This window comes from Rhinatrema bivittatum, chromosome 7, assembly GCF_901001135.1.
Source record: "Rhinatrema bivittatum chromosome 7, aRhiBiv1.1, whole genome shotgun sequence".
Classification (NCBI taxonomy): Eukaryota; Metazoa; Chordata; class Amphibia; order Gymnophiona; family Rhinatrematidae; genus Rhinatrema; species Rhinatrema bivittatum.
Window position 1 is genome coordinate 264,699,876 of NC_042621.1, and position 26,639 is coordinate 264,726,514.

General features: G+C 42.0%; 1 protein-coding gene across 3 annotated transcripts in view; it reads right to left on the minus strand.

The window, feature by feature from the left end:
- The window catches only part of PPRC1 (PPARG related coactivator 1), a 139,015-nt gene that overhangs the window by 50,591 nt on the left and 61,785 nt on the right, over nt 1-26,639 (minus strand). For all 3 annotated transcript variants that reach the window (XM_029610180.1, XM_029610179.1, XM_029610178.1), the window contains 3 exons: nt 9,764-9,817; nt 8,977-9,037; nt 8,208-8,275 (listed from right to left, as the gene is read on the minus strand). In XM_029610180.1, coding sequence (XP_029466040.1) covers nt 8,208-8,275; nt 8,977-9,037; nt 9,764-9,817 — 183 coding nt within the window. The remainder of the gene's footprint in view (nt 1-8,207; nt 8,276-8,976; nt 9,038-9,763; nt 9,818-26,639) is intronic.

Below are 26,639 nucleotides of genomic sequence, written 5' to 3' on the forward strand. Positions count from 1 at the left end.
TTCTCGTGTCCTGATTGCTTCACGGAAGCCTTCCACAAGAAAATCTTATTCCTATAAATGGAAGAGGTACACATCATGGTGCACTTCGCAGTCCCTTGATCCCTTTTCCTGTCCAGTCCCAAGGTTTTTGGACTATCACTGGCATTTGTCAGAGTCAGGTCTAAAAACCTCTTCCATCCGAATGCATGTCAGTGCGGTAGCCACCTTCCATAAAGGTGTCGGAGATGTCCCTATATCAGTACAACCCCTCGTAACACCATTTTTAAAGGGCTTGCTCCATATCAAGTCACCTTTACGTCCTCCGGCCCCTTCTTGGGACCTTAATCTGGTTCTTGGTCTGCTCATGAAACCACCATTCGAGCCTCTTCACTCCTGTGATCTAAAATATCTCACATTGAAAGTGATTTTCCTTTTAGCTATCACTTCAGCTCGCAGGGTTAGTGAGTTACAGGCTCTAGTTACCTATCCGCCTTACAGTAAACTTCTGCAGGACCGGGCGATACTCCGCACTCACCCTAACTTTTTACCCAAGGTAGTTTCGGAGTTTCACATTAATCAATCCATCATACTATCTACCTTTTTTCCCAGGCCCCATTCCAATCCAGGGGAACAGGCTCTGCATACCCTTGACTGTAAACAAACTCTAGCTTTATTTAGACCGTACAGCTGCCCACAGGAAGAGCACTCAATTATTAGTCTCTTTCCATCCCAACAAATTAGGGCAACCTGTGGGTAAGCAGACTCTCTCCTCCTGGTTGATGGACTGCATATCTTCTTGCTACCAGCAAGCAGGCATTCCTTTTCAAGACCGTGTTAAAGCACACTCTGTGAGGGCCATGGCGACTTCAGTAGCACTGACATTTGCAGGGCTGCCACCTGGAGCTCTCTCTCCATACCTTCGCAGCCCACTATTGCTTGGACAAAGCCGGAAGACAAGATTCCATTTTCGGCCCGTCTGTCCTGCGTAACGTATTTCCAACGTGACGTACCAACACCCTTCCGCCTGCCCGGTGGGGTTCAGGATGCCCTCTACCAAATTCCACCCCAGTTGTTGTGCCTGTTGCACGCCGTTGGGTACATTTGGTGCATGTTCGGACATCCTCAGCTCGGTACTCACCCATATGTGAGGACTACCATCCTGCTTGTCCTGTGAGAAAGCAAATGTTGCTTACCTGTAACAGGTGTTCTCACAGGACAAGCAGGATGTTAGTCCTCATGAAACCCGCCCACCGCCCCGCAGTATTGGGTTCGTAACGTTTTGTTATTTTATTTTTCGGCACTGCCTGTAGCTTTCAAATAAGACTGAAGGGGGACCCCTGCTGGCTGCAGAGTTGGTGCCATGCTGGGCATGCCCAGTAGGGGCCAGTCAGTTCTGGAAATTTTGACAGAAGTTTTCCGTGATTGGGCTCCATCCTGATTATGTCACCCATATGTGAGGACTAACATCCTGCTGTCCTGCGAAAACACCTGTTACAGGTAAGCAACATTTGCTATTTGTCATTATCTCTCAGTGTGCGTGTTATTTCCACCAGGTAATACAAAGTAACAGCCACACTAGTGTGTCACACAGCGTTTGCAAAAAAAACAACACACATGGGGGACTCTGCATTCGTGGCATATATATTTTTATGTTTAAATCTGTTTATTAAAGTTTAACCAAAAAAAAAAAAAAAAAGCGTAGACTGAAAGATTTGGCTCTGAGCTCACCAACCATGTGCAAAGTACCTGTTAATGTAAGTTGGTATGATCTTCCCATTTTCCATCCCCATTCCCAGTACATATAACAAAAAGCCATGATGTATGTAACTGACCCACTAAGAAATCAATAAGTATTCAAAATCATACTTCTGGCACATAGTGAAAAAGAATCTAGGTAAGATATCCAAGTGTCCAATGCTTTCTTTTTTCCTCTAGGGGAGCTCTTCCTCCCAACCAGTAACCCCAAAAGTAAGATGATGCATAGCATTTCTCCAGAACATAAAAGGGGGATCTATCTCCTGTCTCCAGTGATGAAGAATAGTAGTTTTAGCAAGAAACACTTTACAATGCAGTGTATATCAACTGGTGAACTTTGAAGAAGTAATAGTATAAATAGACAAACTAAAGGAGGGGTGGCCAGCTCTGATCCTCGAGAGCCACAAACAGGCCAGGTTTTTAGGATCTCAACAATGAATTTGCATATATCACCTCCAATGGAAAATTTGGAAACCCACAAGTTCTGCTATATTCATAGACCCAAAGATTGCGATTTGAACAGAAAAAGACAATCTTATAGAAAGAATATTTTCAACAGATTGATATATTTGCTTCCAGAAAAACTGAATGGAGACAAGATTACAGGGAATGTCCAAGTGTACCAGGCATTATGTTGCATGTAATACATAAAACAGAATCTGTTACACCCACAAGTCATGCCCGTCACTGCGATATATAGGTCCTAGACAAAATTTTATATTTATGTTTCACGCATCTGCATGTTTTGTGTGATCTTTGTTATATATACCCAAACCAAGCAATAAAAGATGAAAGTACACACTTATCAATTCCTGATTCCATCTAGCCCATAAATCCTCTAAACAATGAGTAACAGTTCAGAGAGACTTATGAAAAGGAGGATAGGGTGTCTGCCTGGGTCTTCTAAATCAAATCAATCCAGAAATACCTCCCACCCTTTCACCACAAGATCTTCTGGTTTCAATGATAGAACATATTGTCTAAGTTGTAGATAACTAAGGATATCTAACTGCTGTAATCCCCATTTTCTGTTGTAAAGATTCAACATCTTTCCAGTGTTGTCTAAAATATGGGCAAACACTGAAATTCCAGCTGGGCCCAGTCAGCAAAATTTTTCCTTTCAATACCTGGTTGTAACGCAACATTACAGGTCCAAGATGGCTGCCGTATAGAGTGGTCGCAATCAACCTCGCTCCATTTTTTGAAAGTTGCCTTATTTCCTATTACTTTTTGCCTGGAAATGCCTCATACAAAAAGGAAGGCAAAAGTAAGATCTTCTCTTACCTCAATGCCGAATTCTGACACTAGACAGCCGCGAATCAAGTCATTGTTTGGCGGACCCATGCAACAGATACCGGTGGGAGGAGCCACGGGAGACCTCAATGCAGAGCAGACGCCGAGCTCCCAGGTGGAGAAAACATCCCTTAGCCCTGGTGTGCCGACTACCCCGGAACCACGGTCAGGAAGTTTCTACAACCCAGGAAAAGTATCAGCCGAATGGCTGGAGGAACAAACGGCCTCACAAAGAGCTACAGCCCCGAGCAGGGACGTGGGAACATTGTCTTCTTCGGTGAGCCCTGTTTTACAAGGCTCCACGGGCTTGGAGGTAGAGGCACAGCAACAGGACGACCTAGACGGGACCCTATGGAAGCAGGGAAAAACTGAACCAGAGGTACATATTTGCAACCTGCCTTTGGTTAAACCTCAAATAACAACATTAGATGCAATTTGGAAGGTACTTGTTTCTATGGACAAATCTATTAACGCTTTAACTGGTATTCTAAAAGAAAATTTACAAAATACTAAGAAGTTGGACTCTAAGGTCTCAACGCTGGAAAATTCTGTAAAAGAAATTGAACAAAAAGGTTGAAGAAACTCAGAATAATCTTGTCAAATCAGAGAGTATTTACTTTAATAAAATGGAAAATTTAGAAAACAAAATTAGGAGAGTAAATTTAAGAGTGCTAAACTTTCTGAGATTGAAAGTGGTCTCCCCACGTGATTTATTTAAAAGCTATCTTAACGTTCTCAAATTTCCTGAAGGGATTCCTGCTATCTCCATGATATACTATCTACCTATGTTTAAAGAAAAAAGGAAGAACTGCAAAAGGGAGTGCAAGAAACATCTTTGAATGTTACGGCATTGCTGGATTTAACTATAGAAATGATCATAGAGACTACAGCTACGCTATTGGTCTCATTTGTGTTTAATACAGAGAGAGATTCAGTATTAAATTTTTTTCTTCGTAATCAAGCCAATAATTTTCATGGTCAGAGAGTTTGGATATATCCGGACGTTACTAAGAACACTCAAGAAAAGAGGAAAAAATTCCTACTGATGAGAAATGAAGTGATATCACGGGGGGGGGGGGGGGGGGAGGGGCAAAATTCATTTTACGCTTTCCATGTAAATGTATGGTAATATACCAGAATTCAAGATTTATTTTTTTGGATCCTCAGCAGTTACGTACATATCTGGATTCACATTCCTGAAATAAATCCGTAGGGGTTCGGCATTCAGTTAAGTTCATGGGCTGCACTCTTGACGGCTTTATTTTATTGTTTAAGGGATATTACTTTTGGTATGACTGCTCACTGTAATCTTGGACCCCCCATTTTCCTGTTACTTTTCAGATCTGTGTAATTCCTACAGAATAATGTTTTTCTTTACTAATTATTTGATTTATCTGATTTTCTCTGAACTTAGAGTTCTGTGAAAAATGTGAAATTTCAATAAAAATAGAATTAAAAAAAAAAAGCCAACATTACCAATGATAGATACCCTGTAGTTGAAATCAAAACATGGGTTTTCAAAATGTCTGGCAACTGGGAGGAACCAGCATGAATAACAGAGCAAAGATGAAGAGGGGCAATAATCTTCAACTCAAAAACTTAGGAAAAATGGTTATTTTAAACAACTGTATCCTTCCTCCTAAAGAAAAATCGCTAGATGCCATTTCTGCAAAGAATCCTTTGTGAGATCCTGCAACTTAGTAACGTTGATGGAATGCAACAATTGTAGATCAACTGGGAGCCAAATACTTCATTTTATGGGTTGTCCACTTCACTAAGAACTCTCCCACCCAATCGCCAGCATGACCATGACCACTACTTCAGATTTTTCCAGATTCAGCTTCAATCCTGCCTGAGCACCATAGTAAGAGTTCATTTAGTAAAACTTTTGGAGATATTGTAAATGGTCTGCAAAAGCAGCAATTTTAAAAGTACAACCCCCCCATGGAAATTCAAGAAACCTACTCCATGTGGAATATTTTAGAAACAAAGGGGTCCAACGATAATTCAAAGAGGGACAACAGACATTCCTGTCGGGTGCCTCTTTGTAAAACAAAATGCTCCAAAAATTCACCATTCACTAATATCCTTGCTTTAGGATTATAATAAATTGTTTTCTGTATTGTAAAAAAAAAAAAAAGCCTTCAAAGCCATAGGTACACAAAGCAGCAAATAGATAAACCCAATCAACCCTATCAAAAGCCTTCTTGGCATCAAAACTAATAAGTAATTACTTTTAGACTGAATAGAGTATTCCATTGAAGCCAAGGCCTTATCCACATCTGAAGCCTTATCTCTCCCTTTAGTAAACCCCAAAGTGTTCTAAGGTTCGCGGGAGGGGGGGGGGGGGGGGGGGGGGGGGGAGTATAAGCAGGTGAAGAAGAAAAATTGCCAGTACTCTCTCTAATCTTGGTGTCTGAACCATCCCTCTGAGGCAAAGCAAGGACGTGTATACGACACCCTCAGCCAATTAGGTAAACAGAGCTTTATGGGGATAAGTTCAGTCATTTACCACTTCTTGTAAAATTAGAACCACATCTACTGCTATAATCAAAATATAGCATCTTGCCTTGATATAAAACCCTGAGCTTGGCTGGAAACAAAAGGGTTGCACAGAGTTTCTTCTTAATCAATTGGGTACATTCTGGAGTAAAAGATCTCTTCACTGCCACTGTAGCCAAATAGTCCTGAAATATGAGTAGTTTGTGTCCCTCACAAGAAAGACTGCAATCGCTGGTAAGCTGAAAGAATTTCCATTTTATGACCAAAGTTAAGTACACGAAGAATGACCACTCTGGGTTTATCGTTAGGTTGGGATCCCAGAATCAACTTATGTGCTCTTTCCATCCCTTAGGTGCTCAATTCAAGAGCATGAATCAGTCATTTTTCAAGCATTTCCACCAGTTTAGATTCTTCAACAGATTCTTGTATACCTAACCAGATGTAGATTTCTCTTACAAGAGTGGTTCTCCAAGTCATTGACCTCTCTGAGCAGGTTATTGGCTTTCTGAAGATCAATGATTGCAGCTTCCACAACATTGTCATGGTCCTGAAGGACAGATATTCTATGCTCAGCCTCCGTGAGTCCCCACTGAAAATCAGTGAACTAGGTACTTAAGCCATCAATTTGAGTTGAAAGTTTAGTAAGATGTCCATCAAGAGGCACTATTACTCTTGCAGCTAAATCTGAATAGGAATGTTCGATTTCCTCAGCTGTGTGCAGCTTCACCCACGACAGCCATTTTGAGAGCCCCAGGACGCCTGTCTTTCTTTCAGTGTCGTACACGTTGACATGGCTGAACAGAAAATTGCTCTCTAGCAACAATAATGCATACGGGCTCCTTCAGCAACAAAACACCATTAGCAACAATGCTCAAAAAGATATTTTACCACCAATTATGCCAAAGAAAGGAGAGGGCCCTTGGAGAAGAGGCAACACAACCACTTTCACATCACGTGACCCGCCCCATATAAATTCTTAAAATAAATGTGGAAAAAAGGTTTTGTGGTCTGATGAGATGGATGTGATGTGTGTGGCATAAGGCAAATAGCACATCACCCCTACTAATACCATCCCTATAATAAAGCATGGTGGTGGCAGCATTATGTTCTAGGGATGCTTTGTAGCAGAGGTGACAGGGAGGCTATGGAGATTAAGGGAAAGCAGAATGGTGCAAAGCACAGCTGGAGGAAAACTTGTTACACAGACTTGGGACTGGGGAAAAGATTCACCTTTCAGCAGGATAATGATCCTAAGCACAAAGCAAAAGCAACAGTGGAGTGGGGCTCAGCAAGAAGAAAGTGAATGTCCTCAAGTGGCCCAGTCAAAACCCAAACCTGAATACAATAGAAAATCTGTGGCAAGGCGAAGACTGTAGTCCACCGATAATCTTCAGCCAACTGAAGAGAGCCTGAGCCTTTCTGCCATGAAGAATGGGCAAAAACTGTACCAAAGAACAGTTTGTGAACTAAGCTGTTTTCAGAAAAGACTAGGCTGGTATTCTCTGAAGATCGCAGTTCAGTCACCCACGTACTTCCTCTCCCATTTTGAGAGGTTCTCCCCCCTTCTAGTCACAGTTTTAATGTGTAATTAAGGGGAACCATAGAGCTGCAGAAGTGTAGGAATTACCATATATGGGTAGTAAAAGGCGCTCTCCTGTTCCAGAAAGTTTTTGAAGAATCCGTCTGCTCAGAATACAGTACAGTCTAAACATGACCCATATGTGAGAATGGCTGTCTTCAGAGAACAACTGTTACAGGTAAGCAATTTCATTTTATATCACAGCCATATTTTTCAGGAATCCATCAGCACTAGGAGGAATGGGAGAGGGTACTGAAATGGCACAGCACTGCAGACCCTGTGAGGTTTTTTTGTGAATTGTTTATATTTTCATCTAAAATGCATGCTAGCGATTAGAATTTTTGCAACAGTGAAACCAATGCCAACAGATACTGACTACACATTCAGAAACTTCTTTACATCTGCTTTTAAACTGGGATAGCATGCATAAAGATACTTTCAAAAGTTTGCTTATTTGATACAATTATTACTTTCACATGTTACTACATAAAATTAGTCCAAAACCAACCAATATCCAGATTCAAAGGTGCAGCCAAAGAAACAAAGTTAACATTTACTGAACATCTGTGCAAGGCCAACAAATCACAACTTTACTTTTATCAACAAGCTTGCTTTGCTTTTCATCACATTTGTGTTCTATGAAAAAAACCCCCCACTAGATTACAGAACAGTGATGCTCCTTTCAAACTTGCATAAAATAGCTCGGATGCTCCAACCAAGCTCCCCACTATTCCAACTGGGCAGGACTGGGGATGCTGCATGGGCAGTAAGCACAGTCCTGGGGAGGAAGGCATCTGAGCTTTTTTTGCTGCAGCCAACACTTAATTGCTGGCTCTAAAGCACTACCATGCCAGGATCCAGAAAGAATAGCAGTGCGTGGCATGAAGGCCTATGGTGCCTTAAGCTCAGTTATGGCAGGTTTCAACTGAGATACAAAGGAGCAGAAGAAAGTTGCTAGACCAAACACAACTTTTTTTTTTTTTTTTTTTTTAATTAAACCAAGCTCCATTCATTCCTCTCCCAAAGAATGTCTACACATTAGGAACCATAAGGCCACATGCATCCCCCAACCCTGCCTTCTCTCCACCTGGTCACCTACCTGCTGTACTGGCCAGTTCTGGTGCAAGTAGTTTGTTGCAAGGTTTTCTCTCCCCTTTGTTTTCCAATCTGCCAAAAACAAACAAAAAAATTAAGTAAACCTGTAAAGGTTTCAAAATGTCACCCTTATTTTTATTCATAATGGCATGCAGTCCACTAAGTATTAGGGACATCCCCCTCTGATCCGCCTGCCAGCAGCAGAAACCTGAGCTATACCTGCTGGCACTGTAACCCCAATTATAGTAATGTACGCCATGGCTAGTTCTGACTCTGCTGCTGTCAGTTAAGGCAGGGCACCTTTGGGGTGCTCAGAGCCATCTCCCTTCTCTTTAAAATTTACACAAAGTTTGATGACACAAACAGGAGCACGTGTTTTTATTTTTTTGAGCGCAATAGCCTTGCAGGCCTGTAAATAATTACATCAGGCACAGCATAACGTCTACATTCATAGCAGTATTCTTCTTAATAGCACCTAGCAGCTTGAGAGTTTGGCCCCGCAAGCATTCAACTTTATTGCCATCTTGACACATTGGGGACACTAACAAAGCTTAGTCTCCTTGGCATAGGTAGTCTGCCATGTGCTTCCAAACAGGGTCAATCACCACTGACACAATGAAGATGGCTAGAGACCTGCAATAACTACAGACAAAGGAGGCTGCTGGCTCTTCCTCGGGAAGGAGCAATATTTTGAAGAGTCAGCAAACCGCAGCCCATGGCAGGGTCGTCATTGTGTAGCTGTAGGGTAACTCCCCTCTGTTCTCTACACTTACCCAGAGTTTCCTACAGCCAACTTATCACCAGGACTTTGTGAATGACACACTTCCTTTTTTGCTGAAAAGAAACCAAATGTTAAAATAAGTTGACCAAAAGGAGCTGAAGGAAAGAGCTACACATGTGCCCCTTTAATAAATAGAAAAGCAGAGTCTGTGATATTAAAGTAGGTTGAGAAAATGGGTAGACTTGATGGGATGGATGGTCCCCTTGTGTGCCATTTTCCATGCTTCTATGTCTTGAATGCTGACAAAAAAAAAACAACACACACACACACACACACACACAATCCCCGTCACAGGGTTCTACTGCTTCCTTCTCCAAGTGATGGCCTATTTTAGACTTTGCAGACTACATACAGACCCAGTTTCTGGGGTGCCCAAAGCATACATGTTAACTATGCTCAAATTTATGTCAATCATTAAACATAAATGTATCATGAACTGAGGGATGTCCTATGCATCAAAAGGCTGAATCAGCACAAATCTGAAGCTTGGGAGTAATAGTGTCAATCAAGGCTTCAGCCTTGGGAATGGCCATTTGCAGTCCTAAAGATTCCAGAGGTGGTCATCCCACTACATTTTTAAATGTTATGTTGAGCAAGTTACAGCACACAGGGCACATTGTAAAATTCCTGGACAGCTGAGGGTCCAATGGTAGCTATTTAGTAGTATCCTATTAATAGTGAGAGCTAACGAACAATTTGACATTTAGGGTGGAAGAGAGAAGGTTGCTATCCCACCAGCAACAAGACTTTCCAAAAGGCCCTGTGAACCGCTCTCCTACCTTCAGATTCTTCAAACTGCTCCAGCAGACTGGTGACGTCAGAGGCTTCGATTCCTAAAACAAGATCTCAAATCACCATACTGAAAACATGTTGCTGTGCTCTTGTTCAAAACTAAACATCCCTAAAAACTTTTGATTCCAGCCCATTCAAGATTCCCCCCAAGTTACATATGAACAACAAGTCATTTCTGACCTGATAGTGCTACATCAGGATAATCCAGGTAAAGCAAATCTGAGGTGCTGACATTTTAAATTATCTTCAGGATTCTGTTAGTGTTTACTAGTGGTAAACCGATGCCACAGGCATACTCCCAAAGGAAAGTAGGAAATTCCCCTGCACATACACTAATGACTGGTACGGCAGACCATATCCGACTGCTCCAGATTTGCTATGTTCCAGAAATGTAATTGCCTCAGAGGCAGAGGGAGGTCTTAGAGCAGCGGTTCTCAACCTGTGGGTCGCGACCCCGGCGGGGGTCGAACGACCAAAACGCAGGGGTCGCCTAAACAGGGCCGGCGGAAGCAGTAGGCGGTCGCCTACGGCGCCAGCTTCCCGGGGGCGGCACTGCCCCGGTAAAATTAAGAGAGCCGCGCTTTCAAGAATGTGAGTCCTTTGCTGTCAGCCCGGGCGGAACGCGGCAGGACAGCTGGAGTCAGCGGCACCGGGCGTGCTCTCTTCTCCTCCCCCCCCCCCCGCGGTCCGGAAGAGGAGGTGGAGAGCATCGGGTGCCTGCGCGGGAAGAAGAGACCACGCTAGTGTGGTCTCTTCTTCCGCGCAGGCACCCGATGCTCTCCACTTCCTCTTCCGGGCCGCGGGGGGGGGGGGGGGGGGGGGAGGAGAAGAGAGCACGCCGGGCACGCCTGGAGTCAGCCGGGTGCCTGCGCGGGAGTCTTCCCGCGCAGGCACCCGATGCTCTCCACTTCCTCTTCCGGGCCACGGGAAGAAGAGAGCACGCCGGTGTGCTCTCTTCTTCCCGCGGCCCGGAAGAGGAAGTGGAGAGCATCGGGTGCCTGCGCGGGAAGAAGAGGCCACGCTAGTGTCCGACGGGAAGACGACTGCAGCGCGGCTCGGAGGAAAATGGAGTTTCAACCGCGGCCGATGGGACTCCGCCTCCGCGAGGGCTGAAAATGAAGAGGTTAGCGTTGGGAGGAGGCTGCTGCTGCCGCCGCGAGTTCCCGGGGTGGGGGAGAGAGAGAGTGAATGAGCGAGCAAGCATGTGTGTTTGAGATCCTGTGTGTGTGAGTGAGAGATTGCATGTATGTGAATGATTGAGAGCCTGTGTATGTGAAAGAGAGTATGTCTGTGATTGAGAGCCTGCCTGTGAGAGAGAGAGCATGAATGTAAGTTTACCATTGGGAACCTGTATGTGTAAGTTTGTGTGAAAGAGTATGTGTGTATGATTGAGATCCTTTGTGTGTGAGAGAAATCATGTGTATGTATGATTAAGAGCCTGTGTGTATAAGTAAGAGAGAGATCATGTGTGTCTGTGTCTGATTGACAGCTGGTTTAGGTGATGGAGCATGTGAGTATGTGATTGAGAGCCTGTGTTTAAATGAGAGAGAGAGATCATGTGTGTCTGTGTGTGATTGAGAGCTGATTTAGGTGATGGAGCATGTGAGTATGTGATTGAGAGCCTGTGTGTAAATGAGAGAAAGAGAGGACATGTTTGTAAGCATGTGAATGAGAGTCTGTGTGTGAGAGAAAAAGACAGCATGTATTTATGTGATTGAAAGCCTGTGTGTGTGTGTAAGCGTGAAAAGATAGACAGCATGTGTGTAAATGTGTAATTAAGAGCCTATATGAGAGAGAAAAAACATGTGTATATGTGAGTACTGAGAGCATGTGTGTATAGGTGTGTCATTGAGAGCCAGTGTGAGAGAGAGCGCTGGTATGTGACTGAGAGAGGAGAAAGTTCCAAGCAAACCACCCCACCTCCTGCTAATTCAGAACAATCTCAGGACACCTGGATATCAAATGTTCCCAGGTATGCAGAGCAAAAAAATTTTTGTATCCTTATTATTTTTCATTACTGGGTCTTTGTGTCTGCTATTTTTAAATATTTTGTTGGTATCTGGAAATGTTTTATATGAGTTTTTAATTATTGGATATTCCACTCATCAGCTGTTTTGAAATATGTTCTTTTTGTTAGTACAGTTTTACTGCTGATGATTTTATATTTCTTGATTTGTTTTATAAGGATGGGTGATGTTTCTTTTTTCCTTTGTTACACTGCATACAGAGACTCTGGCTTGTTGCAGTTTCCAATTCAGTTTTTTCTGCATGCTTCTTGTTATGCGTTTTGGTCTCTTTATTCTATGTTAGGTGAGGGACAGCACGTGATTCAGGTGAGGTTTTCTGCTGGCATGTTGTTTCTGTGTAGGACTCTATAGCAGCCTGACTTGGTCCGTTTTCCTAATAGGAGATGTATTGGTGTCTTAAGGCCTGGTGTAATATTTTCAGAGACTTATTGTACTTTAAAAGTGTGATCTTACATAAAATGCACACATTTACTTGTATTTAGTTTTAAACATATTGTATGGCTCTCATGGAATTACATTTTAAAATATGTGGCGTTTATGGCTCTCTCAGCCAAAAAGGTTCCTGACTGTGTGTTTGAGGGAAGAAGACAGGTGGAGAGAAAAGAAATAGAAAAAAAGGCAATATAAAAGGAAATGGCAAAAAATTAGAAAGGGAAGCAGATGTAAAAAAAAAAAATAAATTACTTTTTACTGATTGGCACATGTAATCTTTGGGAATGTGCAAGAGTAGCACTTTCTCTATGGCGGATCTCACAATGTACGAGATCAACATGGAGGAAGTGGAAACCCACGGGGCCTGCACAGAGGAGGCAGCAGAATGGGCTTCAGTGCCAATAGCAGCAATCAGTGCCTCCCCAATAGCCACGTGGCAGCAGTGGCAGTAATTAGATTAATTGTTTGACTCAGCTGAAGGTGACAAAGTATGAAGTGGGATGTGAAATCAGCTTGATCTGGTGGAAACTTAGGATTGCTGTTACACATGAACTGTATTTGGCAAACATAAAGGGAGCCAGGATAATCAATTGATGCCTGCAGCTGAGGACTGATTCATTATGACTCATGTAGAAATTAGTGCATTTTCCAGATTAGTCTGCATAACACAATTCTCAACATTCAGCATTATTTCTGCTGCATAGAGTTTTATCTGAGAGGCTCTGAGGTTGTGAGGGAGCCAGTAAGAGTGAGAGCATGAGTGTGTATGAGAAAATCCAGGGGAGTAAGAGTGTGTGTGTGTGAGTGTCTTACACCCTGAGAGTGTATCAGTGTCTGTGAGAGTGAGAGGTTATGGTGGGTATAAGAGCATGAATGTGTAAGTATGTGACAGTGTATGTGTGAGAGAGAGAGAATAACCTCCTAATCCTCGACAATATCAGGGTGACTGGAAATCAAGAGCTCCCATGTATGGACAGCAGGGGCTTTTTAAAATCCTTATTAGTTTTAATTATTGGGTGTTATTTGATATATGTGCTGTTTTGAAATATTATTGGTGTTTGGGAAATTATAAAAATGTATATGATTTTAATTAATAGAAATTCTATTTATTAGTAATTTTAAAATATTCTTTTATTAGTATGGTTTTACTATTATAACTGATGCTTTATGTTTCTTAATTTTATTGTTTTATGAGGAATGGTGGTTCTGTTTATAAATGTCATAATAAATAAGTATGCACTAAAATCCAACCCCATCCATAACCCCGCCCCCATATGACCAAAGCCCCACCCTCACCCCACCCTCGCGGGGCAAGGGCGGGGCAAGGGCAGGGCAAGGGGTCACCGCAACATGAGGAACTGTATTTCGGGGTCACGGCATTAGAAAGGTTGAGAACCACTGCCTTAGAGCATACCACTAAGCTCTATTAGCATGGCCAACATGTTTCAAAAAGAAAAAAGGAGCTTACAGGCAGCACTAAGGATAAGCAATTGTTTTACCCAACATAGTTACTCATTTTAGAAGCCCCAGGGTACTTTCTTGGTACCACCAGCTACTTTATTTGCATTTCACTGGCAGGGCTGTGATAAATGGGGATTAAATCTACCCTATGTCCTAATCCCACCAGTCAAGCAAACAGTCAGAAGCAGTGACCCAGGCCTTCCAAAACAGAGTACTTCAAGTCAACACACCCATGCCTTAGACTCTGCAAATCATCTTTTTTTTTTCTCCAGTGGTCAAGGTGCTCATTAGGAAAGTGAAATCTTAAAGCAAGACAAGACAAGTAACAGATAAGGCTGAGCCTATCTGAAGGTATAAAGTTTACCTGGACTGAGCCAACTAAAAAAAAGGGGAAGTGATGCAACACCCAGCTCTGCTGGAGGTTTAAAGAGAAAGGAGTTGCACATCCCCAAATTACAAAACTTCAAGAAAGTGCCATCTCATGATATTCCCCAGCTACGAGTTTCACCTGGCCAAGAGCACCAAATAGGATGGATGAAATTGTCAAAAAAAAAAAAAATACAGAAATGAGAATCGTAAACCAAACACCAAAAAGTTAAAGAACTGAATGGGTGATAGAAGTGTGCCAATGTGAACATAGCAGCAAAACCCTCTTATACACACACAAAACCTGATGTAGTGAAGACACTAGTATCACGTATGAATACACAGTCTGAGTGTTTAATCCAAATGCAACTATAACCATTTACCAAAATTTTAACATTAAATATTTTTTGTGATTCATTTTTAAAAACAAATGGATTAAAAATACTAGCTGAAGTGCCGTGGAAATTCCAAGAAACAAAAGCACTGTTGCATGCACAAACCTGACAAGCAGCCATGTTTCAGCACTATCATTCCTGCCTCGGCGATCCTTGTAGTCCAGTTGTGATACAAGATTTGAAGTTAGTGCACCATTTTAGGCATTACAATTTCTAATACTGATGGGAGCTTTCATGCTTCTATTTTCCAAAGGATAACTGATAAATGCACTTTTTGAATTTTACTAGTTGCTATCCACAGCAGGTTAAAAGAAAATCTTTCAGTGAGTTTCCTCAGCTATGCCAATATATGGTCTGCCACAGCTAAAGCTCAAGCAAATATAAAATCACCTCCTGATCAGGTGAGATCAGGTCATCCTCTTCTGTGTATCAACTAGGCCTACAAACAGGCCCTATATACAAATGGCAATTATAAATTGGCACTGGGAAATTCTACAGTTACTTGAGGTATTCTGTAAACCCTCATTTGCTTTTAGTCATCCAAACATCAAAGATCACTGATAAAATCAGCCATCTACAAAGTAAAGGGATCTGTTGTATATGTTATTCCATGCCCCTGTAATCATATGTATATTTGCAAGACCATGGGAACACATCAGATTCATTTAGTAAAACAAAGTAGTTTGCGCGATGGAGAACGGATAACCCTCTTGTAACTCATTACCCAGAAAAGATCGCCATTTGAAGATTTGAACTTCATGGCCATTGATCATGTTCAGATTGCTCTGAATGGTGGAGATGATTGATCTTTTTGAAGCATGAACATGGATTTTTAAACTGTATACGTGTCACCTTATGGACTGAGAGCAGAGCTCCACAACTGTTTTCTTATGATTTACTGCTATTTCTCTGATGCTGGCGGCACCTGCATTCCTTCAATAACGTATGAATTTAGGATGACTTATTTAGATTTGACAGGATTGGCGAATCAACAGCATGTGGACTTGGACTGATCCATAAAGAACAAGCTTATAAAAAAAACAGTGCATCATTCTGGACAAATATCTACACAAACTCTGCCCCCAAAACAATATACATATTAGCATAAGAAAAAGTCCAAAACGATGGGAAGAAAAGGCATTTACACACATACATTCATTCCGCTTCCACAGGAGTTGCCTTTTCTCAATGACTGAACGTAATGCACTTTGACACAGCATGTGTACTTTTCCAAGGGGCTGAGGTGGCGTACACACTTTTAAGCCCAGAGGCTGCGCAAAGATGAGGTGACCATTTTACCCACATGAAGTGTAGAAAACTGATATTTGTGTCCCATGAGAAAATCATTTTTATTGTATTTCATGTTTATTAAAGTTGTTACAAGACAACTAGTATACCAAAAATAGACTACAAAGAAAAGAAAAAAAATAAAAAGCAAGTTTCCTTACTGTAAGCAGTATTTTCTGTAGATACCAGGATGAATTAGCCATGCTTCATCAATGACATCGAGCAGCATCAGGCGGAGCTGTCTCTCAAAGCTTTAGAGGTTTTGCCCTACTGGGCATGCGCAGCAGTTCCAGCATAACAATTGTTCCAGAAGACTCTTCAGTTCTTATCCAAGCAGAAAAGGACATCCAGATGCATAGAGAAAGCTGTCCAGGGAGGAGGGCGGGAACACATAGCTAATTCATCCTATCTGTGGAAAACACCATTTATGGTAAGAAAATTTGCTTTTATCTGTCGATAAGCAGATGAATTCACCATGCCTCATGGGGAGTCCCAAGCTGAAGACTGTCAAAATAAATTAGACTATTTATGAAGCCCGTCTTTTTTTTGTACACGACCTGGACTCCTCTGTGGACTCCGTTTATCTGGATGACAGCTTATCCCACTGAGCCAATTTATCTCGGTAGTAATGAAATGTGAAGATGTGAATAGAAGACCAGGTAGCTGCTTTACAGATTTCTTCTATTGGTACATTGTGCAAGTGCGCTAATGAAATTACTGTTGCATGTACTCTGTGGTTCTTATGAGATGTTGCAATGGAATGGACTAGGACTCATAGCATTATTATATACAGGCGGTAATCCAATTAGAAAGTTAGTCTTACAACTGGAGTTCCCAAATTACTGGGGTCATATGAAATGAAGAGCTGAAATCACCTATGATCTGTGTCACAGACTAAGGTGTGAAGCATGCATTTGTGGCTTAGGAAAGAAGATGAGGAGCGTGAAAGACTGCCTCAAGTGGAATGCCGATACTACTTTTGGCAGTAGCTTTGTATGGGTCCATAGGACTACTTTGTCATGAAAGAATTACAGATATGGAGGGTAGTGTTTGAACCCTTGCAATTCGCTCACTCTTCTGGTGGAGGTTATTGCTACTAGAAAGACTATTTTCCAAGTTAAATATTTGAGTTCGGCTGACACAAGAGGTTCAAAGGACAATTTCATTAAAGCGGTGAGAGTTATATTAAGATCCCATGGTACTGGGAGCTTTTGCACAGGAGGATGAATTTGAATCAGTCACTTCATGAATCGTGAGATGAGGGGGTATATTGATATCGGGTTCCCATCTTCTTAGTGATAAAGCCGCTATTGCACTTAAATGTATTCAGATGGATGAGGAGGCCAGACCTCTTGTAAAGAGATGTATGTATTCTAGTAACTGATGAGGATCTCAGGTGAGAGGGTTGACAGAATGATCCTTGCACCAGGTGGAGTAATGATTCTACTTGAAGGCATAGGTCTGTCATGTGGAAAGTTTACTTGCCGACATTAAGATGTCTTCGATGTCTGTGGATAAACACAAATGCACTATCATTGAGCATTCAATATCCATGCAGTGAGATTGAGTGAAGGTTGAAGAGGCATAAGGAGTGATCCTTCCTCCGGGGTCAGTAATGTTGCATTGTTTCCCAGTCTTTGAGGGTGGCATTCTGACAGTTGTAATAGATATGCAGACCATGGTTGTCTCTGACATGCTGAGGCTACTATTACTACCCTGGCCCAGTCTCACATGCATTTTTGTATTGTTTTTGCAATGAATGGAATTGGAGGGAAGACAAAGGAGTCCCCGAGACGAGGAAGGTGTCTGGAGCTTTCCATGTATAGGTATCCCCATTGTTGGAAGAGACGGTTTGCTATATCCTGTGACAGGGCCCACTTGTGCAGTTGGAAAACTCTGCTTATTCTGTTTGCTTCTGTATTTGCGATTCCTAGCAGGTAGACTCTTTGCAGTGTTGCCAAGTTTGCTTTGCCCCAATCCCATATCTTTAGTGTCTCCTGGCAGAGGATCCAGGAACCCACTCCTCCATGCTGGTTTATGTAAAAGCGCCACCCAATTGTCTGTGAGGATCATTATACTTTTGAATTATACGTTTAATTGCTCTTAACTAGTAGATTTGACACAAAGATTCCTGGGGGAACCAGAAACCTTGTGTTCTGAAGTGTAGAAGAGGGTTCCCCAGCCCAGAGTGGAGGCATTTGTGGTGAGTACAATATGAAGAGGCTGAGTTTGGAGGAGGGCTCCAGAATTCGATAATTGATATTCTGGATAATTGGGGTTGCAGGAATTGATTAATTTGTGTTTGTAAATCCCACTGTAGACACTGCATTTGTAGTCAGGTTAAAGATACCACATGTATCACCGCTGCTATATGCCCTAGTAGCATGAAAATATGACAAGCCGACATATAAGTCTGTTGTAGGATGTGGTTTGCTAAGATTCAAAGCTTGGTTACTCCGGACTGAAAGGGATCTATTTCTAGCCCCTATGATTTGGGTAGATTAGGTTGGATGCAAATTTGATTTTTCATAATGTAAATTTAAATCTGTTTTCAAAGAATAAAACATATGATATATTGTTGCTGATATACACCATATATCATTGTAACTATGTACATGAAAACAGAAAATTCCCCAACATCCACCCACACCCCAACCCATCCCCTGCTGGGAAGGTACAAATCTCAGAAATACATGGAAAATTCAAAATTACTGAGAACTGCTTTATGAGCTCTGTGAGGTAGGACCCTATATATGGCATCCAAATGTCCAATGTTCTTTTCTTGATCATTGGAGTAGATTTATTGTTTGAAAATTGTTCCAAAATTAAAAGACTGAATACTGTTGCGCCACTGAGTAAAAGAAGAGGTAACCAGTTGTCTCCACATGCAAAGAATAGAAGTTGTACCAAGTAGGAAGACTATTAATCCATAGTCTTTGCTTGACATTACCACAGAAAATGTTGCGGTAGAAAAGGGATGTGAAGGCTCAAGATCCTGCCTGTGTAGAGAAAGACCTGTTTCCAAAAAGAATTGAAGTCACAGAACCACAAAATGTCCCAAATGAACCTTCATGAACCAATCTTAAAAGGTGTCAGAGACCTTCCTCCAATGTCGTGTAGAGGTTGTGGGGAGGCTGGCCGTTCTCTGATTATATTGTATATGGCTTTAAAGACTACAAAGTTTCGTACAAATATTGAATGATATAAAATCGGTGCTGTTGTATGCACAGGGTGAGCATGGAACTTTGGAATACCTTCTTACCAACGTCATCCAATAACTTGTCTTTTCTCAGGGGTGAATTAGAATAGAGTCGTACAATCCTGTAGCCTGTTTTTTTGCAATCTGAATCTGAGATCCCGTTTACGGGCAACGGTAGCCCTGGAAGAGTAAGATTCCTATGCTTTCATTAATGCTTTTTGTAACACTGGATGGGATGGAAGAGCAAGTGGGTTCTGATGTGATATCTAAAATTTTTAGAATCCCCATCATTTCTGCTCAAGGATCTGGTTCCTTCTTTATGTCTACTTTTAAGGTAGTGCCCACTTTTTCAACAAAAAGCAAGTAAGATTAGATCCTCTGGAAGAGAGGAATATTCTGGGGGCTCTTTTGGAGGCTCTGAGGGTAGGACCGTGAAGTTGGCTGGGAACGCCCACGATAATCTTGGAAAATGTTCTGAGGCGGTGGCCAGGCCGAAGGGTTGTGCCTGGAACTGATAACGACAGCCCAGTACCGCAAAGTATAGGAAATGCTCATTTCAGGTCTTAAAGCCATAGGTATTACAGGTACAGTTTTGGTTTTCATCTTTTCTCACAGACCGCCCTCAACAAGTCAATTTTAATCATCAATTTTCCACTCCATATATCATTAATTCTGGTGTCCCTCAAGGTTCATCACTATCTCCCATACTAATTAATATATATCTTCTTCCTTTATGTCATATTTTATCTTCTTAACCTACAATTCAAAATTTACGCAGATAAGAACATAAGAACCTGCCATGCTGGGTCAGACCAAGGGTCCATCAAGCCCAGCATCCTGTTTCCAACAGAGGCCAAAACCAGGCCACAAGAGCCTGGCAATTACCCAAACACTAAGAAGAACCCATGCTACTGATGCAATTAATAGCACTGGCTATTCCCTAAGTATAATTAATAGCCATTAATGGACTTCTCCTCCAAGAACTTATCCAAACCTTTTTTGAACCCAGCTACCGCACTAACCACATCCCCTGGCAACAAATTCCAGAGCTTTATTGTGCGTTGAGTGAAAAATAATTTTCTACGATTAGTCTTAAATGTGCTATTTGCTAACTTCATGGAATGCCCCCTAATCCTTCTATTGTTCGAAAGTGTAAATAACCGAGTCACATCTACTCATTCAAGACCTCTCATGATCTTAAAGACCTCTATCATATCCCACCTCAGCCGTCTGTTCTCCAAGCTGAACAGTCCCAACCTCTTCAGCCTTTCCTCATAGGGGAGCTGTTCCATCCCTTTTATCATTTTGGTTGCCCTTCTCTGTACCTTCTCCATTGCAACTATATCTTTTTTGAGATGCGGCGACCAGAATTATACACAGTATTCAATGTGTGGTCTCACCATTGAGAGATACAGAGGCATTATGACATTTTCCGTTCTATTAACCATTCCCTTCCTAATAATTCCTAACATTCTGTTTGCTTTTTTGACTGCTGCAGCACACTGAGCCGACGATTTTAAAGTATTATCCACTATGATGCCTAGATCTTTTTCCTGGGTGGTAGCTCCTAATATGGAACCTAACATCATGTAACTACAGCAAGGGTTATTTTTCCCTATATGCAACACCTTGCACTTTTCCACATTAAATTTCATCTGCCATTTGGATACCCAATCTTCCAGTCTTGCAAGGTCCTCCTGTAATGTATCACAGTCTGCTTGTGATTTAACTACTCTGAATAATTTTATATCATCCACAAATTTGATAACCTCACTCATCGTATTCCTTTCCAGATCATTGATATATATATTGAAAAGCACCGGTCCAAGTACAGATCCCTGAGGCACTCCACTGTTTACCCTTTTCCACTGAGAAAATTGACCATTTAATCCTACTCTGTTTCCTGTCTTTTAACCAGTTTGTAATCCACGAAAGGATATCGCCTCCTATCCCATGACTTTTTAGTTTTCGTAGAAGCCTCTCATGAGGGACTTTGTAAAACGCCTTCTGAAAATCCAAATACACTACATCTACCGGTTCACCTTTATCCACATGTTTATTAACCCCTTCAAAAAAATGAAGCAGATTTGTTAGGTAAGACTTCCCTTGGGTAAATCCATGTTGACTATGGTTCCATTAAATCATGTCTTTCTATATGCTTTACAATTTTGTTCTTGAGAATAGTTTCCACTATTTTTCCCGGCACTGAAGTCAGGCTCACTGGTCTATAATTATCCGGATCGCCCCTGGAGCCTTTTTTAAATATTGGGGTTACATTGGCCACCCTCAAGTCTTCAGGTACAATGGATGATTTTTATGATAGGTTACAAATTTTAACTAATAGATCAGAAATTTCATTTTTGAGTTCCTTCAGAACCCTAGAATGCATAGCATCTGGTCCAGGTGATTTGCTACTCTTTAGTTTGTCAATCTGGCTTACTACATCTTCCAGATTCACAGTGATTTCGTTCAGTTCGTCTGACTCATCACCCCTGAAAACCATCTCTGGAACTGGTATCTCCCCAACATCCTCATTAGTAAACATGGAGGCAAAGAATTCATTTAGTCTTTCTGCAATGGCCTTATCTACCCTAAGAGCCCCTTTAACCCCTCTGTCATCTAATGGTCCAACCGACTCCCTCACAGGTTTCTTGCTTTGGATATATTTTAAAAAGTTTTTATTATGAGTTTTTGCCTCTATGGCCAATTTCATTTCAAATTCTCTCTTCGCCTGTCTTATCACTGTTTTACCACTTACCTTGACAATGCTTATGTTTTATCCTATTTTCTTCAGATAGATCCTTTTTCCAATTTTTGAAGGATTTTTTTTGGCTAAAATAGCCTCTTTCACCTCACCTTTTAACCATGACGGTAATTGTTTTGCCTTCCTTCCACCTTTCTTAATGCGCGGAATACATATGGACTGTGCCTCTAGGATTGTATTTTTAAACAATGTCCAAGCCTGTTGAACACTTTTAACCTTTGCAGCTGCACCTTTCAGTTTTTTTCTAACTATTTTCCTCATTTTATCAAAAAATTTCCCTTTTTAAAATTTAGTGTTAGAGCTGCAGATTTACTTATTGTCCCCCTTCCAGTTATTTGTTTAAATTTGATCATGTTATGATCACTGTTGCCAAGTGGCCCCTCCACAGTTACCTCTCTCACCAAATCTTGCATTCCACTAAGAATTGAATCTAAAATAGCTCCCTCTCTTGTTGGTTCCTGAACCAATTGCTCCATGAAGCAATCATTTATTACAACCAGGAACTTTATGTCTCTAGCAAGTCCTGATGTTACATTTACCCAGTCAATATTGGGGTAATTGAAATATCCTATTATTATTGCACTGCCAAACTGGTTTACTTCCCTGATTTCTCTTAGCATTTCATCATCTGTCTGACCATTTTGTCCAGGTGGACAGTAGTATACTCCTATCACTATACTCTTACCCAACACACATGGGATTTCTACCCATTCTACTGAGCATTTACTCTCTTGTATGATCTTTATCCTGTTGGATTCTATACCCTCCCGGACATAAAGTGCCACACCCCCACCAAGTTGATCCTCCCTATCATTGCGATATAATTTGTACCCTGATATAGCACTGTCCCATTGGTTATCCTCCTTCCACCAAGTCTCTGTGATGCCAATTATGTCAATCTCATCATTTGCTGCTATATATCTAACTCTCCCATCTTACTTCTTAGACTTCTGGCATTGGTATACAGACATTTCAAAGTGTGGTTTTTGCTTGATTTAACAACCTGCTTTTTAGTTGTTTGGGATAATTCGGAAATCATTAGTTTTGGTGATTTTTTACATATAGGCATATGAACTATGTTTGCTTTTAATGGAACCTCTCTGTTGGGATGCCCTAACTCTCCTGTTTCATTAGTATCCTTCAAGGATACATTTCTCCGAACCATGCACTGCTGAGTGACTGTCGGCTTTCCCCCTTGTTTTAGTTTAAAAGCTGCTCTATCTCCTTTTTGAAAGTTAGTGCTAGCAGCTTGGTTCCACTCTGGTTAAGGTGGAGCCCCATCCTTTCGGAAAAGTCTCCCCTTTCCCCAAAAGTTTCCCCTGTTCCTTACAAAGCTGAATCCCTCTTCCCTGCACCATCGTCTCATCCACGCATTGAAACTCTGGAGCTCTGCCTGCCTCTGGGGACCTGCACGTGGAACAGGAAGCATTTCAGAGAATGCCACCCTGGAGGTTCTGGATTTCAGCTTCCTACCTAAAATCCTAAATTTGGCTTCCAGAACCTCTCTCCCACATTTTCCTATGTCGTTGGTGCCCACATGTACCACAACAGCCGGCTCCTCCCCAGTACTGTCTATAATCCTATCTAGGTGACGCGTGAGGTCTGCCACCTTTGCACCAGGCAGGCAAGTTACCAAGCAGTCCTCACGTCCACCAGCCACCCTATCTACATTTCTAATAATCGATGACATCCAATTTCTTGTTCCATATAAAACAAACATCTTGGTTCATTACCTTATCCATGGTTTCCCTTTATCTACCATTAATTCCTGGTTTTCTCACAATCATTTAAAACTGAATCCATCAAAAACTGAAATCATACACTTAACTTCTATTTCAGATTCATCAATAGGTCCACCATCACATTTGATAATTAATATATCCATTCCAATAACACACTACGTCACAAATCTTGGAGTAATCATAAACTCTGATTTATCTATGAAACAGCATATTTCTTCACTAACAAAAAAAATCATTCTACAAATTACGACTCTTAAAACATCTCCGTCCCTTACTCTTTTACTGTGATTACAGAACTATTCTTCAATCTCTAATCTTTTCTGGTCTAGACTATTGTAAGGCCCTCTATCTAGGACTACCAGATTCTTCACTCTATCCCCTCCAACTGGTTCAAAACAGTGCAGCCCGGATATTATCCGGAATCTCTCCACGCAATCATATCACTCCCACCCTGCAATCTTTACACTGGTTACCCATAAAGTTTAGGATAAAATATAAAATACTTTCCATTATTCACGGTCTAATTTACAATCCCTCATCCACTTGGCTCTGTTCTTTATTACATATTTACAAACCAATTCGACACTTAAGATCACTTACCCAAAACCTTCTAGATATTCCATCACCCAAACAAGCCAGATTAGATATCACCAGAAAGAGCATTCTCGGTAGCCGGACCAATACTCTGGAACTCTCTACCAAATCCTTCTCACTTTAAAAAAAAAAAAAATCGCTCAAAACCTACCTCTTCCAACTTGCCTTCAATATTCCACCCAATCAGTCTACACTCAATACTTAACGTATACTCACATAGACATTCATAGATCTCACATACCACACATCAATTACTACATTCTTCCTTACTCTCCATATCCCCCTTTCCTACTCTATCCCCTCCCAGCTCTTTCATTAATTCACCAAATTTCTCCTCTACTTTCCTTTTCTCCCCTCCCCATTTCTCCCTTTACTTTTCCTCTGCTGGAATTATAAGTCCCATGGCCACAATATTTTATTTAGTAAATTTTTGTTTATGCTAGTATTTCATCTAGCTATTTGTCAATTGTATGTACATTTTAAATTTTATTTTTGCTCGTTTTATTTTTTATTCCTGTAAACCGTTTTGACAAATTTTATAAAAAAGGTATATAAATACCTCTAAATAAATATATGTTCTTGCTGGATTGGAATATGAAGGAAGGCCTCAGAGAGATCCAGGGATGTTAAGAACTTTCCCAGTTAAATGGACATTATCACAAAGTACAGTTTCCATGCGGAAATGAATTATCCATAGGTGTCAGTTGACGCTCTTGAGGTCCAGGATGGGGCGGAAAGGAGCCCTCTTTCTTGGGTACGATGAAATAGATGGAATAAATGCCCTGTATTTTCCTGGAGCGTAGGTACTGGTGGTATAGCCCTCAATTTGAGGAGCCTTAGTAGAATCCACTGCCTACTTCTTGTGCTGGGAGTGGCAAGGAGACATCATGAACATGTCCTGAAGAGTGCTGCAAAACACCAGAAAGTACCCTTCTTGTACAATATCTAGTACCCATTTGTCCGACGTGATCTTGACCCCCGCTCGTAGAAGAGGGATAGGCAACCCCTATCTCCTCATTCCATGGATGGGTTGGCAAAACTTCATTGGGGAGTTCGGACTGAACCTGAACCCGGCCCTCTCTTGGGCTGTCTGCTCCGAAAGGACTGAGACTTCCCCAAGGACCGAGGCCTCTGAAATGTCGAGATTCTGTAGGGCCGAAAGCATTGGGTGTTGCTGGATCAACCCCTCATTGGTGAGGGGCACTGTGACTGCTTTCTCTTATCTTCTGGTAGCCGGGGCACTGGAGATTCACCTCACTTACTGGCCAGATTTTCCAATTTGCATCTTTGTGAGGTTTGCCTTAGAGGTCGCATCTGCTGACCAATTTTGCAGCCATAGATGTCTTCTGGCCGTTATCACCGAGGCCACTCCTCTGGCCAAGGTACAGACTAGGTCAGAGCTCGCTCTGCTAAAAAGGCAGCGACAGGCTCCACACAGCTTCTCTGGAATACGCTTCAGAGTCATCCACCTCTCCAGAGAGGAGCAGGCAAGAGCGAGCCACCAAGAAGCAATCTGTAAGGTCACTGCTGTTGAGTCAAAGGCTTAAGAATGGACTCCATCTGCCTTATCATGCGCATCCTTTAAGGCTATTCTTCCCTCCACTGGGATAGTTCGCTTTGATACAGCACAGACCAGTGCATCCACTTTAGGGAAGTGCAGGCGCTCTCTCACCACCGGATACAATGGGTATAGAGTTTGTAATGCTCGACCCCTTTAAAACTCACTTCAGGGGCATCCCATTCCAGGTCAATCAACTCCTGGATGGCTTCCAGTACCAGAAAGTAGCAAGAGGCTTTTTACGTAGAGACACCAGAATGGGATTCTTTTTAGGTTCCATCATGGAGTCCGCCCCAGGAATTTCCAGCATCTTCAGAGTCTGGGAAACCAGGGCCGGCAATTAGTCTCTATGGATCAAGGAATTTGGATTTCCTTCTTCGTCCGTTGATGTCCGAGTCCCTGCCAGGAACACCCTTAGTAAGGCGAGGCATGTCCAAAGGTCTGCCAATAGGGCTGGGAGGGGGAGGCCTTACAGGCTGTGACACCGCCAGGACAGGGGCAATTGTAGCAGACTGTACCTATACAAAGACTTGAAGGTCTTGAAAATAATTCCACCCAAGAGGCGGCCACTAGGTCTATATTTAGCCCAGGAAGAACTGGAGTAGATGCCGCTGAATTTCCTTCTCCTATGGAAGACCCAGCTCAGGAATTATTCAGGTCCGGGTATATCTGGTAAAGGTTGTGGCTCACTCATCCTCAGAATGGGAAGACCCAGGCTAGGCAAAGTCTGAGGCAGCCAATTCCCTGGGCCTCCTCACAGTGCTGACATAAGCAAGAAACCAGGTCAGACTGAGTAGCCCTAATATGGCAAGCAACACAGAGAGAATGATGCTTATGCTTCTTTGCTGCCAGAGCCATTAGAGACAGCAGTTGCAAATTCAGCTGGCTTGCGCTTGAAGACTTTTGTGCGCACAGATTTCGGGCACCTAAGAGGGCTGCAGCAAGGCACCCGCACAGTCTGTGTGCTCAGGAATTTTGAGCCTAAATAGTTGTGCGCGTACGACTGTGTGCGAAGTTGTGTGTGCACAGCGCATGCAC